Source organism: Melopsittacus undulatus, unplaced genomic scaffold (genome assembly GCF_012275295.1).
Source record: "Melopsittacus undulatus isolate bMelUnd1 unplaced genomic scaffold, bMelUnd1.mat.Z mat_scaffold_55_arrow_ctg1, whole genome shotgun sequence".
Classification (NCBI taxonomy): domain Eukaryota; kingdom Metazoa; phylum Chordata; class Aves; order Psittaciformes; family Psittaculidae; genus Melopsittacus; species Melopsittacus undulatus.
This window is the reverse complement of record NW_022994420.1, coordinates 647,081-662,279: the sequence shown is the minus strand read 5'-3', so window position 1 is coordinate 662,279 and position 15,199 is coordinate 647,081. Positions and strand designations below refer to the sequence as shown.

General features: G+C 53.2%; 1 protein-coding gene across 1 annotated transcript; it reads right to left on the bottom strand.

Moving 5' to 3' along the window:
- Nucleotides 1-6,773: 6,773 nt before the first annotated feature.
- Nucleotides 6,774-7,697, bottom strand: LOC117438691 (olfactory receptor 14A16-like). The gene has a single exon (XM_034074132.1). The coding sequence runs from the start codon at nucleotides 7,695-7,697 to the stop codon at nucleotides 6,774-6,776; it is 924 nt and encodes a 307-aa protein (XP_033930023.1).
- Nucleotides 7,698-15,199: the final 7,502 nt, after the last annotated feature.

The window sequence follows — 15,199 nt, the reverse complement described above, 5'->3', positions numbered from 1 at the left end:
CTCAAACAGGTCTAAGGACTTAGTTCATAAGTCAGCAGCCAAATGTTTTGCTCCAGGCAAAGAAATCCATGCAAAAGCCCCAGAGAAGCCCAGCAGTTCTCTGTGGATGAGGCAGTTGGTGAGGCAGAGCACACAGCACTCCCGCTTCCCTGCCAGCAGGCCCCTCTGGTGCCGCAGCACACGCTCACCCTCACAGCCGTGTCCTCCACACTGCCCGGAAACTTTGCGGGAATCTCCACACTCCTCAGGAAACAAGAGCAGACCAGGCCACCTCTGGGCTCCCACAGCAAAAGAAGACACCTCTGCCAGCCTAGCCCCGAGTTCAAGGTACCCAAGAAGAGAAGGTCCAGCAGCAGCCAAGTCCAGCCAGGACTCTATCAGGCTTGAGAACAAGAAGCAATGCAGTCCGCAACACACCATCAGGTCCAGCAATTGCCAAGCTGCTCTGTAATCGTAAAGAAGATCAAGCCCGGCGGTGAGTCTGAAGTCCAGATTAAGAATCTTCACAGGCAGGGACAGGGCTGAAAAACAGCATTCCTCCAGCAAAGCTCTAAGAAAGAACTGAGGCACAGAGCTGGGTTTAAATAGGGCTCCTGGGTGTGGTCTGGTGCACAGGTGAGGCTGTTTACAGTCATTAAGGCTTACTAATGCCCTCACTGCCTTAAATATTTATGGTCATTTCTGTCCTGTTTTAAGCTGCTCTTCCTCTTGTTGCCGACGGCAACGGCCCTTGCTCAGGGGGCGAAGAGTCAGAAGCGGGCGGGGTGCAGCGTTGCAAAGCCAGTCTTGCGCTGAAGAGGCGCAGCCCCAGTGCCCCCTCCTAGCTCTTTGGTCCTGGGCGCGGGGGCCCGGCGTTCGGGTGGGCCTGCAGGGCGGCCGGGCCCGGGCGGCCGGGGCTCGGGGGGGGCCTTGTTGCCGACGGCAACGTGCAGTTTACAATCAGACTGTCCTGTGGGTTGTGCACGGGCCCTGTGGGGCTCCTGAAGGGTGAGTGGGTCCTGCTGAGCACTCCTGGGCTCTCCAATCAATGCATCAGCTCATGGATGGCAATCGGGGAGTCTCGGTCGGTGCCATCTTGCCACCGGTGCACTGCTGTGGTAGTGATTGGCACTTGTTGTTCTTCTCCCTTCAGCAGCCCCAGCACAGAAGGATCCTGTGAGAGACCAGGCAAGGCAGAGCTGCTGCATTTCCTCTGTCTCCAAGACAGCTCTACCAACAGCTCCTCAGTCACCTTTGGGCAGAGCCTGTCACAGGGGTTGGAGCAGCCTCAGTGCCTGTTGCTGGCATTGAAATAGCTGTGCCACCTCTTGCTGAGGTAGCAGTTGTGGTGCCTGTTGTAGGGGTTGGAGTGGCTGCAGTGCCACATTACTTTTATTTGTATATGTGTGTCTGTATATTTCTGTGTGCCCTGTAATGTGATGAGGTGGTGGATTTTTGCTGGAAGCTTCAGCCCAGCCCTGGATCTAGGGCTTTTCTTTAGGGTATCTTAGAGCTGTCTGTGAAGGAGAAGGGGTATTGCAGCCCAGCAGAAATAAGGGCAGAATCCCAGCCCCTCCAGCATGTCTTTGAAACCCTCCCACTGTCCCACACACCTTTAATCAGTGTCTCTTGCAGGACTGGTCCAGGCACATCTGCATCAATAGACAAGAGCAGGACTGCAGCAGAAGTAGCATGAGCGCCTGGCTGAGTTGGACTAGGACTAGTAATTGGTAGTGAGGGTGCTAGTGCTTGGTGCAACTGTGTGGTACGTGACTGTTTGTATGGTGTGAGAACCCTCTGTAAAACCACATTTGGGGTTCCCCAGTGTGTCTGGGACACCCTTATAATTCTCTGTTTTGCATCCCAGGCTCTGGGTGCAGTGGGCAGGGGGAAGTTCTGGATTGTGCTGGAAGTTTGCAAAGGCAGATGGGACAGAGCCGAGTGCCTGAGCCAGCCTCTCCCCAGAACTTGGGCCCCAGTGATCTGCAATGCTGGTGCTGGGAGGTGAGTTCACCTCTGGATACTGGGCTATCAGGGCATTAGGATCTCCATATCTATGCTATGTTGTGCTGTGCTCTCCTATTCCATTGTAATCCCTGCACTGGTCATTACTGAAACAATGATGAGCCTGTGATCTCTCTGAAATGCCAGATATTATTTCAGCTCCAGAATTTTTTCTAAGGACAGAAAATAGTTCCAAGTAGAGAAAGGATTTAATTTCATTTCTTTCATTTAATATTGTTTCATACAAATAAAATATTCCTCACATTGAGGGTAGTGAGACAGTGACAGACTCTTTCTGAGAGGAGCACTGCCTGCCCAAATCCTGGCACTGCTCAAACGAAGGTTGGACACAGGGCTATGGGATCAAGCTGCTCCAGTGGAAGGTGTCCCTGCCCATGGCAGGGGTTGGAGCTGGATGAGCTTTAAGGTCCCTTCCAGCCCAACGCAGTCTGGGATTCTAGGATTCTCTGCTGTGCCAATGTCGGTCACTCCGCACTTGTCATACGTGGCCGTGACGCCTGTTCCATTGCCCAGGCTGAGCTGTGACCCCTCGCATGCTGCACCTCCGCACCAAAGGCACTGAGGAAGAGCAGCCCCTGAGGGACCTCCCCGAGCCGGCTGGGCAGAGCCTGGTGCCCCCCCCTTGCAGTGACTCCCGCAGCACCCCTGGGTGCCCAGTGGCCATGGGCACGATGCTGCCGCCATCACAAAGCCATGGCGGTCGCTGTGGATTTGCCCATTGTGACAAATGGGGCCCCCACGCTGAGCTGAGCGGGGGCTATTGAAGGAGCCAGAGCCCTGCAGGAACCAGTGCACAGGAGACCCCTGCGTTGGGAGCTGCATCTGCCGTGGCTGCCCTGCACATCCAGGGCCGTGTGCTTTGACTTTGCAATCCTGTTTGAGTGTGGCTGCAAAGACATTGTGGGTGCTGCTGTGAAGGGAGGAGAAGCTGTCAGGAGATGTGCTGGTGCCATGGCAACTGTAGGAGCAGGAGATGGGTGAGGAGGAGCTCAGCCCTGGGCTTGTTGATGTGCTTGGAGCTCAGCTCTGCCTGCAGAGGTGCTGGGGGCAAAGCAGGAGCCTTCTGTGTGCAAGAGCTACTGGGGTCAGAGGTGCTCAGAAGGTGTCAGGGCAGGAGCAGCCCCTGGGGAGTGCAGCTGCTGGTGCTGTCACTGGGAGCGCAGCACAAGGGGACCTGCCTGGCTCCAGCAAGGCTCACGGAAGCCCACTGGGCATTGCAGAAGGTGGCAGGGCCCTGGCAGGTTCCAGTGATCCCTGTGCCGGCATTCCAGAACACACAGACATATCTAAACTGAAAAGTGATAAAATAAATACCTTCAAATAGCTTTTATCAGATTATCTTTGTAATCTCCCTGCTCTTGGAATCCTCCAATTGTGCTTTGTGATCTGAAAGACTTAACTAAACCCAAAAGTTTTAATGAGCCCCACGGAGTATTTGAGCTGAGTGCGTGAGCCTCAAGTACTGAGAGGAAACTGAAGAAAGCTCTCAAGAAGTCCAAGTCAGAAACAAAGCCCCAAGTCCCTTCAGCATTAATGGGCCCCACTGAGGGCTGTTCCTCACAAAGCCCCCCCAGGGACTCATTAAAGCAAGTACCTGTAGGCTGTGATTACAGCAGACAAAGGCAAAGTGCAGGTGTCTGATGCTGAGAACACCCTTGGTATGTTTGATGAAGCAGAAAGGCCAAGCCCTGAGCACAGCCCTTGGAGAAGTAGAGCCTGAAATGCTGAGAATGAAAGTTCTCCTCCCAGGCCTTGATGAAAGAGGCAAGTGCCATAGGGCAGGGGACAGAGACCTTTTGTTCTCTGGGGCCTTTCAGCCTTGCCAGAATCCTCCCTCATCTCTGCTGCAGGCTGTCCTGCACTGGCCCATGCCTGCACCTCTGTCCCTTCAGGCTGCTGACACCCATCTTGCTTTCCCAGCCAGCTCTCCCCTGGCATTTCTGTCCCTTCAGTCCCATCTCTGCACCCATGGCTGTCTGTGCCTTGAAACACAAAGCCATGGGCTGAGCCAGACTCCCTCTGGGTCACCTCTTGCACCACAAGTCCACCTTTTGACACACATTTCTCTTTCCTAACTCCACTGGGGAGTCTCTCCATGAGAACTCCTTGATCTGCCCTTTGAAACTGTGCTGCCCTGCTCTCAGCACAGGACAGGTGTTGGTGAGGCTTCTTAAGATCAATTTGTGTGTGAGGGTATCTTACAGGCAGTGTGAGTTTGAGCACAGGACAAATGGGAAAGCACCGATGGGACACTACAGCTCTCCTGGCTCTGCACTAATGTGTAAAAAGCTGAGAACTTCTCCCTGTTTCAATACTTTTCAGGTTTTCAGTCATACAGAGAATGTTTTATAACCCACCCACAAAAAATATCATCAGTGTTAAGCCAGTACATAAACAACACAGTCAAAATGAGTCTGAGGCCATGCTGAGCCTCCCTCATACAGACCAGAGTCATCCGAGTCATGAGTACATATAGAGAACTTTACAATGAATTTGAATTTCAACTGACATCCCTTGTGAGCATTAGAGCTGGACAAAGCACTGCTTCAGACAGAAGATGACTCCCAACCAACCTGGCCTTGAACACTTCCAGGAATAGGGCAGCCACAGATCCTCTGGGCACCCTGTGCCAGTGTCCCACCACCTGCAAATAGAAAAAATTCCTCCAAATGTCCAAGCTAAATCTCCCTTTTTTCAGCTTAAATCCATTCCCCCTCTTCCTGTCACTGCACACTCGTGTAAAAAGCCCCTCTCCAGATTTCTCACAGGCCCAGTTTAGCTATGGGCAGATGCTAAGATGTCTGCCTGGAACCTTCTCTTCTCCAGGCAGAACACCCCCAGCTCTCTCAGCCTCTCTTCATCGGGGACGTGCTCCAGCCCTTAGAGCACAGCAGTCAATGGCTGGACTCGATGTTCCCAAGGGTCTTTTCAAATGAAATGATTCTGGGATTTCATCTGACATCCTTTGTGAACGTCAGATCTGGGCAAAACACAGCCTTAGAGCAAACCTGACTCCCATCCAACCTGGCTTTTAGTACTGCCAGGGATGGGGCAGGCACAGCTAAGATGTCCTCCAGCCCTCGAGGCATCTTTTTGGCTCTTCATAACCCCATCGTTGTAGGATCATAGGAGAACAGAGGTTGGAAGGGACCCCAGGAGGCCTCTAGTCTAACCCATCAGGGACAGGATCAGAGCACTTGGTTCAAGGCTTGATTCAGTCTGAGTTGGAAATCCCCAAGGCCAGAGACTGCACAGCCTCTTGGGGTGACCAGATGCAGCACTTGCCTGAGCCTATGGGAACAAGGTTTCCTTCTGTCCTGGCTCAACCTCACCTCTGTCACTATCCCCCATTGCCTTTTGTCCTCCCACCAGGCACCACCTCCCCATCAGCCTCCCCTTCTCTGGGCTGGGTAAGCCCAGATACCCCATCCTTTCCTGTCCTGGTTTGAGCAGTAGCAGTCATTTTTCTCCTTCTTGGTAGCTGGTGCAGTGCTGTATTTTGACTTTCGGGCTGGGAATGGTTGCTGATAGCAAGTATGTTTTGAGTTATTGCTGAAATATTTCGTCTGTCCAAGTCCTTTTCTGAGCTCATGCTCTGCCAGGGAGGAGGGGAGGCCGGGAGGAAGGAGAGACAGGACACCTGACCTAGGCTAGCCAAAGAGGTATTCCATACCATAGCATGTCTTATCCAGGATGTAACAGGGAGAGACCCGGAAGGGCTGGGGAAGTCTGGGGGGATGGAGGAGGTATCGGTCAGTGTTCGGTTAGGCAGGGTGGGGTGAGTTATGGGTCGGTGGCTGGTGAGATGTATTCTCTTCGCTTGTTGTTTGCTTTATCATTATTATTTGTAGTAGTAGTAGCAGCAGTGATTTGTGTCATGCCTTAGCTATTAAACTGTGCTTATCTCAGCCCGGGGGGCTACATTCTTTGGATTCTCCTTCCTAACTCTCTGGTAGTCAGGGGAGCAAGGGGGGGAGTGAGTGAATGAGCTGTGCAGACTTGGTTTTAACCACGACATCATGCTCCAGTCCCTGCCTGTCCTGAGGGCCCATTGCTAAACCCAGTCCTGCCTGCTGATAGCATTCCTAAACTGGGGATCTGAAACCTGAATGGAGCATTCCCAAGCATCCTTTCCCTTGTTCTCCTGCTGTGCTCCTGCTCATACAGCCCACGATGCTGCTCTCCTCCCTTGCTGCCAGGGCACACGCTCCTGTCCAGCTCCTGCCCACCCAGACCTTTCCCATGGGCTGTTCCCAGCCAGGCAGCCCCAGCCTGGGCCATTGCAGGGAAGTCCCCTGCAGGGACCCCTGTGTCCCCTGCTCTCCTGCCCACTACACCCTGAAAGGTCTGCAACCCCCCCCATGCCATCCCATCTCCTCACACCAGCACAACAGCTCCGACCCTTGGGCTCCCCAAGAGCTCTTCCTGCTCCAGGCACAGAGCAGCCATGCCAGAGCTGGAGGAGCCACAAAGCTGCTTTCATTCCCCTTCATTCCTGCCATGTGAGGACATAGCACAGAGAAGAAGTTGCTGCAGGATCATTTATTTCCCTTAAATAAAGTGAAAGCCCCAGAGTGACACAAAGTCTATGGGTCACACAACAAGGGTGGTTTCTTAAGCAGGAGGAGATGAAAACTGACATTTCTCTGAAGACAACATCACCACAAATTGAAACAGGAAAACAAATGTAAAGCAGCAAAGACAGACATGGCATGTCATGACCTACACTGGCAGCCATTTTTAGAGGAAAGCAGGCACTGTATGGCTGTTCAAAAACATCCAGTCACCAGCTTCTTCACAGCATCCTTGAGCTCCTGGTTCCTCAGGCTGTAGATGAGGGGGTTCACTGCTGGAGGCACCACTGAGTACAGCACTGATACCACCAGATCCAGGGTTGGGGAGGAGATGGAGGGGGGCTTCAGGTAGGCAAAGGTACCAGTGCTGACAATCATGGAGAGCACAGCCAGGTGAGGGAGGCACATGGAAAAGGCTTTGTGGCATCCCTGCTCAGAGGGGATCCTCAGCACAGCCTTGAAGATCTGCACATAGGATACCACAATGAACACAAAACAGCCAATAGCTGAAGAGAAACCTAGCACAAGAAGTCCAACTTCCCTAAGGTAGGAATGTGAGCAGGAGAGCTTGAGGATCGGGGGGATTTCACAGAAGAACTGCTCCACAGCATTGCCTCTGCAGAGGGGTAGTGAAAATGTATTGGCTGTGTTCACCAGAGCATTGAGAAAGCCACTGGCCCAGGCAGCTGCTGCCATGTGGACACAAGCTCTGCTGCCCAGCAGGATCCCGTAGTGCAGGGGCTTGCAGATGGCCACATAGCGGTCGTAGGCCATGACAGTGAGGACAAAATACTCTGCTGAAATGAAAAAGACAAAGAAAAACACCTGTGCAGCACATCCTGTGTAGGAGATGGCCCTGGTGTCCCAGAGGGAATTGGCCATGGATTTTGGGGCTGTGGTGGAGATGCAGCCCAGGTCCAGCAGGGAGAGGTTGAGCAGGAAGAAGTACATGGGGGTGTGGAGGTGCTGGTCGCAGGCTGTGCTGGTGATGATGAGGCCGTTGCCCAGGAGCGCAGCCAGGGAGATGCCCAGGAAGAGCCAGAAGTGCCAGAGCTGCAGCTCCCGTGTGTGTGCGAATGGCAGGAGGAGGAAGTGGGTGATGGAGCTGCCGTTGGACATCTGCTGCCTCTGGGCATGGGGCACTGTCATGGGAGAAACAGGCAGTGACAGGTTAGGACAGGAGGGATGTCAGATATAGAAGTTCATTTTACACAATCATGTACTATTGGACTCCATAGGAGAGGCTCAGCGTGACTTGGTCATGATTGTCTCTGAGGTTGGTTGGTTTGTTTGTTTTCCCAATGTCACAGCTCACAAGTGACTTTTTCAGGGATACATTTCCTATGTAAGTTTCTGAAGGCAACTGTGAAGAGTGAGCATGGGACAGACAGAAGGGCTCAACTGTCTGTGGGTTAGTGCCCACTCAAGGTTGCTGCAGTGTCCATCAGTCTGGCTCTCAGCTGCCCTGCACTTTGTAGAGAGAGTCAGCTCCTTGCCCAGCAGAATATGGCCAGCAGCCACCTCCAGTGGAAGGCAGACACCAAGAGAGCTGCCTGAACGCAGCCTCCCCAGGCCTGGGCTGCACTTTCCCCCCACTCCCTGCCCATGGCTCTGCTGCCTGGAGCTGTCCCTGCCAGGAGCTGCTGCTCTGTGCCCAGCTCTGCTCCCTCTCAGTGCTGCCAGAGCCCATCCCATGGGCTGTGTGCTCAGCTCTGCCCTGCACACCCCTCCCGGCAGCAGGGCTCTGACCAGGGGCATCTCTGCCTGTGCAGGGGCTCAGGAGCAGCTAACACAAGTCCTGACAAGACTCTTGGTGCCTTCTCCAAAGCACAGAAGTGAATTCCCAGCTCCCACTGCCCAATCTGCCCACCAAGAGTGAAAACATCAAAATTCAGAATCTTGCCTTCAAAGGTGAACGCTGCCTCAGTGTTTTTCAGAAGATGCTCTGCAAATGTCCTCAGAGTGGTGTGGAGCTCTGAGCAGCCCTGACCCACACTGCACCCTCTCCATGCACAAGAACACTTTTTCTTCCATGACAGGAGTTGTTCCTTCCCCCCCCCCAGTTTCTCTCCCAGCACTGTGGGAGCTCCCAGGCAGGCTGAGTGCTGACCCTGGCAGGCAGCAGAGTCCCTGCCCCTGCACACAGCCCCTGGGCTGCAGGGACCCTGCTCGCAAGGACAGCGCTGGGCACCCCTGGCTGCACACCCACATTCACAGCCTGCAGCCAGCACAACCCAGCACAAGGGACCTGCCTTGTCCTGTCCCTGCCATGGTGCAGAGGGAAGCCGTGCTCTGCACCACATCCTCCTCCTTATCTACACACAGAAACCAAGAGAGTCCTCCTGACACATCCCATGGACTGTCCCAGGCAGCAGCTTGAGGAGATCCCTCCAGCAGCTGCAGCTGCATTGCCCTGCACCCACAGCCTTACCATGCACAGGGCTGGGAAGGTTTCTCCTGCAGGGAGCTCTCAGCATCCTCCACTGCCAAGTGCCTTTAAGCTCTCTGAGGCTCACAGGTCTCCTCTTGGTCCCAGCTCAGCAGCAGAGGCCCAGCCCAAGGTGGCTCTGCCTCTGCTGCTTTGGGCTCCCTGCAGTGCTCCCTTGGGCTCCAGGGGAACCCCATGGGAAACAGCCTGAAGCAAGCACTGATGCTGCCTCCCTCAGCTGCAGACACACTGCCTTCCTGCACTGTCATTGCTCTGATGAGACACAGTTTTGTCTAACAACAAGAGTCTGTAGAATCATGGAACCATTTAGGTTGGGAAAGACCCTTAAGAATATCAAGTCCATCATTAACAGAACACTGCAAGTCAACACATTAACCATGCCCCTTAGAACATGTCTTTTATATACCTCCAGGGATGGTGACACAACCACTTCTGTGGCCAGCCTGTTTCTTGTGCCATCATCAGACAGGACAGGCAGGCCAGGACAGGCTGGGATCTCCTTTACCCCTGCTGAAGGAAGGGATCCAGCCTGGTCAGTTGATACATCTCATCCTATGATTGTAGGCCTGTGGCTGGAAGGGGACTCAGCTGCCTCCCATGAACACCACAAACCCACAGGAGGTCTCACTTGCTCAGAAGTTGAAAACAAACCATTATATAGATGATGTCTTAATCAGAGGAGATTGCCCCCAAGAACTGCAGCAACAGCAGTGTGGCAAGCACTCCATGGTGCAGAAGTTGAAGTTCCACCTAAGCAATGTCAGAAACCAAGCAGAAACCAGTCAAATCAGGGGGTACTTGGATAGCAGCAGTGCAGTGATTGCTACAGACACCTTCAGAGAAACAGAACAAGGGCAGATGCCCCACTCTGGGAAGGAATTAGAACAGCTTGTGGGTCCTCCATGGTACTGGAGGAAATATGGCCCTGGATTCTCTATCATTGCTCTCCCACTGTACTCACTGTTATGAAAGAGAAAAACATGGCAATAGAATCCAGAGCATGAGGAAGCAGGAAATACCTCATGCAGGAATTAAAACCATACCAGTCACTGGGGCCTGTACATCCCCAACAGCCTCTCATAGCAGAATGGGGGTTTGCAGCGCATGGCTCTTCCTGTGACCTGTTGAAATCGGCCCTGATGGAACAAAAACAACTTTAATGTTCAAGTCACCCCTGAACCAAGGAATTCGGACTCTTGCCTTTAGTCCCAGCGTTACAACAGCCTTTCAAACCCTCAGCAGGTTTAGAAGCACCTCCCTTCACCCAGAGAACACCAACAGAAAACCCCTGGTTCACCAATGCCTCAGCAAAAAAGGTCACAGAATCATGGAATCAACCAGGTTGGAACACACCTTTAAGCTCATCCAGTCCAGTCCTTACCCCAGCACTGACGAGGTCACCACTGACCCATGGCATGGTGCCTGCAGCCCTGCCCTGGGCAGCCTGTTCCAATGCATCAGAACCCTCTGGGCAAGGAATTGTTCCTCAGCTCCATCTAAACCTGCCCTGGTGCAGCTTGAGGTCGGTTCCTCCTGTCTCATCCCTTGTTCCTTGGGAGCAGAGCCCAGCCCCTCCTGGCTCCATCCTCCTGTCAGGTACTTGGAGGGAGCCATCAGGTCCCCCCTGAGCCTTCTCTTCTCTATCTGAACCCCCCAGCTCCCTCAGCCGTTCCCCATCTCTCTTGTGCTCCAGGCCCTGCCCCAGCTCCATTGCCCTTCTCTGGCCCTGCTCCAGCACCTCAAGGTCTCTCTTGCAGTGAGGGCCCCAGAACTGAGCACAGGATTCAAGGTGCAGCCTCCGCAGTGCCCAGTGCAGGGGCATAATCCCTGCCCTGGCCCTGCTGCCGCACTGGTGCTGATCCAGCCCACGATGCTGGCCTTAATCCCAGTGCTCATCCCATTGGCCCCAGCCCATGGATCCAGCCTGTCCAGATCCCTCTGCAGAGCTTCCTACCCTCCACCAGATCAATGCTCCCACCCAAGCTGGTGTCATCTGCACACTTACACATCCCAGTATGGAGCAGTACAGACCAGTTTGCACCAGTACAGACCGATATGGCCACTATGGCCCCAAATACTGCTGGGGTTTCTATATCCCAGTGCTCCCAGTCCCTACTGCAGGTGCTCTTACTCATCCTCCACCTGACCTCCTTCTTGGTGGTCTTTTGGGAGGAACACTCCAAATTAGGCACCCCCCAACTATGGAGATTCCCCCCAGTTCCCTGATATGGGGGGGGTGTTGCAGTCTCTCAAGGGGTGTTTGGTGGGTCCCCTCCAGGATTTTGGGTCCCTGCATTCATTTGGGAGTGCTCGGGGTGGTGGGGGGGTGTGGGTCACTTTTAGGCTGCCCCAGACCCCCATTTGGGGGTCCTCCCTGCTCTTGCAGTGCTTCGGAGAGATTTGGGGTTATCCCAGGATTTTGCGGAGCACCACGATTTCTTTGGGTGCCTCCAAGGCCTGGCAGGATGGGTCTGGGGTGCCCCTTTGTTGCGGTGCCTCTTTTGAGGGATCAACCCCCTCTGGCAATCTGAATTCACTACTGAACCCACAGCAATGTTGGGGTCCCCCAGTAAATTCGGGCCTACACAGCAGCTTGGGGGACCCCGAGGGTGGGTGCTGGGGAGACCTCACTTTTCAGGATATCCCTTTTCTACTGGGTCTGTGCCACTGTGCTCAGCTCGGGCAGCTTTGGAGCTGCGGGCTTTGGGTTTGCGGAAATTTTGGTGGGTCCTGGGGGGATTTGGGGGATTCAGGCTGGTCCCCAAAACTCCTCCAGGTTGCTCAGTTATTTGAGGGACTTGCCATATCCCGAAAATGGGGGGTTCCATAAGTTGCAGGGCGGCCGAATCTCATTGGATGCCCTAGGGACCCAAATTGCCATAAATGGGAGGAATTTGAGGGTTCAGGGGGATTTGGAGTTCAAGGAACATTTGGAAGCTTGGGGGGGTTCCCCAAATCTCGCTGTAGGAGGCACATTATATTGGGGGAGCTCCCATGTGCCAAAAATGGGAGGTACCTGGTTCCCAGGGCACCTGAGTTGCTCTTGGGTGAGCAACATTCCCCCAGGGTGGAGATGGGCTGAGAGGAAGAGTTTGGAGGCTCAGAGGGGATTCAGGCATTGGGGGATCCCCAAAGCTCCCCGGGGTGGTGCAGGGATTTGGGGAACATCCAATGTCCCAAAACTAGGGGTTACATTTGTGCCAGGGTACCCTGACTCTTCAGTGCTCCTGTTGGCCCATGGCAGTAAAAGGGGGGTACTTGGGGTTCAGAAGGGAACTGGAGGTTTTGAGGGATTTGCAGGTTCATGGGAATGTGCCCAAGCTCTGCAGGGGGCAGAGTAATTTGGGGGACCAATTGTGAAATATACAGGAATGATTGGTGTCAGGAACTTAGGAGACCTTGTCCCCATTGCACTTTGTGTGAAACCAGCCCTCCTTTGTGACCCTGATTACCATAAGTGCTCCTGTCAATACAATGATGAAAGGGAAGGAGAAACAAAGGGGATAATCTCTCCTAATCAATCGCTTTGTTTTTCAAAGGGTGCTTCTGTTTAACTGTTTGACGGCTTAAGGAGGTTAGAGAACCAAGAGATACATCTTGTTACAGGATGCTGCAAACCTGGCTACCAGGCAAATAACCATACAAGGTATAGAACAAAATGTTAAGACTATGGTTAAGCTTGTAAGTGTTTTTCTGTTAATCTGTTACCAATAAAGTTCAGCAATGTCTTCACTGGAGAAAGACCCCAGCAAACAATCAAAGAACAAAGGAAAGGGGCCATGTTGACATTCGGGTAAAGAAGACGACAGGATTGGCTAAAACCCAAGGCTGAGAAGTATAACAGACTGTACCCCAAAGATTCCAGTGTGCGTGTTTGGTGGGGCAGAGACTCACCGGCACACTCAGCGCTGCTTGCTTATTGCCTCTGATATTAATCAATTGTAAATAACATTAATTGGATTAGACTGTGGCTAAGATGAAATTTTCATAACACAATGGAGCCCTCAAACAGGGGCTACAGCCACCAGAGACCACCCCACAGATAACTGGGGAGGGGGGAACTGCAGATATTGGGGGACCCTGCCAGGTTTTGAGGCTGCAGCTGGGGGGTTCCCCCTAAATCTGAGCTGTGAGGATGCTGGCGATAAGCTCATCCCTCTGCCCAGGGAGGGATGAAACTAAGGGGGTGTTCCTGGGATCTGGGGTGACCCTTGCACTTCCCAGGCTCTGGGAGGGAGGGAGAAGTTCTCCTGCCCTGACACCGTCTGAGCACCTCTGACCCCAGCAGCTCCTGCACACACAAGGCTCCTGCTTTGCCCCCAGCACCTCTGCAGGCAGAGCTGAGCTCCAAGCACATCAACAAGCCCAGGGCTGAGCTCCTCCTCACCCATCTCCTGCTCCTACAGTTGCCATGGCACCAGCACATCTCCTGACAGCTTCTCCTCCCTTCACAGCAGCACCCACAATGTCTTTGCAGCCACACTCAAACAGGATTGCAAAGTCAAAGCACACGGCCCTGGATGTGCAGGGCAGCCACGGCAGATGCAGCTCCCGACCCTCAGAGGAGGGGTCTCCTGTGCACTGGTTCCTGCAGGGCTCTGGCTCCTTCAATAGCCCCCGCTCAGCTCAGCGTGGGGGCCCCATTTGTCACAATGGGCAAATCCACAGTGACCGCCATGGCTTTGTGATGGCGGCAGCATCGTGCCCATGGCCTCTGGGCACCCAGGGGTTGGGACTGGGTGAGCTTTAAGGTCCCTTCCACCCCAAACCAGGCTGTGACTGTAGGACTGTAAAATACGATCTGCATTTGGCTGCAGAAGAGCTCTCAGCACTGAGCCAGCCCCAGGATCAGGTGCAGACATTTGTGCAGAACATCCTGTGTCTGGGTCCTTGCAGAGGTGTCTGTGGTAGGCTCGGGGGGGGGGGGGGGGGGTGGTGGAGAGGAATGGAGCCGGGATCTGTAATAAAAGAGATAATGCTTGTTAATCAAATCATGCTTATACTAGTAAAAAAAAAAAAAAAAAGGGATGTCGACATTAAACAGATAAGGAATAGTCCTTGTATTAGCCACAGACCTCCGGTAATGTAAAGAATACTTGTGCAAGCTCTGTATTTTTGCAAGACATGATGAATAACTATTTGTCACAAGACTATTACAAGAAAAAGACTTGGGGCCTTCATCCCAGCGACCACTGGGAGGCAGAAAAAGACCCCCTAACAACAGACTGGCACAGACGCAGAGTACACCACGAAAGGACTTGTGTATCGTAAGTAAAGGACTATAAGAACCACAACCTCAAAGAAGGGGAGCACCCGCCTTTGGTGGAGCAGAGGCTCCCCGGCCGCCCAGCGCTGCTTTGCTTACTATTGCTTGATTAATAAATTAATTAATTTCAAATAGCCAGTCTCTGCCCCTTATTGAGACTCACTTATAACAGGATCGAAACAGGATTGAGCGGAATGGAGGTGGGATCGAAGTGGAATGGAGCAGGGATAGAACCAGGATAGAGCTGGATGAAGCAGGGCAGGAGCCGGGTGAGCGGGGCTGTTGCAGGGATTGAGTGGGAAGGGCAGGGCTGTGGGATGGGATGGAGCGGGGTGGGCAGGGGGCACAGCAGGGCTGCAGTGGGGTGAGGTGGGCTGGGCTGTGCCAGGAGGGCACGGGAAGCGGGGCCTGACCCAGCAGGGGAAGTGCAGGCAGGGCTGGAGCCCACTTGGAATCCCTCTTGCAGGGAAGGATCAGCAGGAAGGAGGCACAAATACTATTGTAGAAATGACATCAGGTCTGAAGAAGAGCTTTGAATCCGGGGAAAAACTTCTCTGACGTGTTCATGGGAAACTTTGAGCCTCAAGGTTTGGTTTGCATTTCAGGATGGTTTTCATGAGGGTGCATTTCATGAAGGAACTTAGAAAGTTAACCAGCATGTTTAAATACACCAGCTCTACTTGCACTTAATTCTATGCATTCAGACAATATTACTGACATATCAGTTATTTCACACATGGGAGCAGTCTTGATTGAGTTTAAGATCAAGTTCATAAGCCGTTGCATTTTGATTTGACTGAAAAACCAAGTGTGTGAAAGTATAGTGTATTTTATGAATTGCTCCTCCACATCCTCTGTGGATCCTTGGCCTTCACCCCCAGCCCAGGAGATGAACATCTGAGGCTG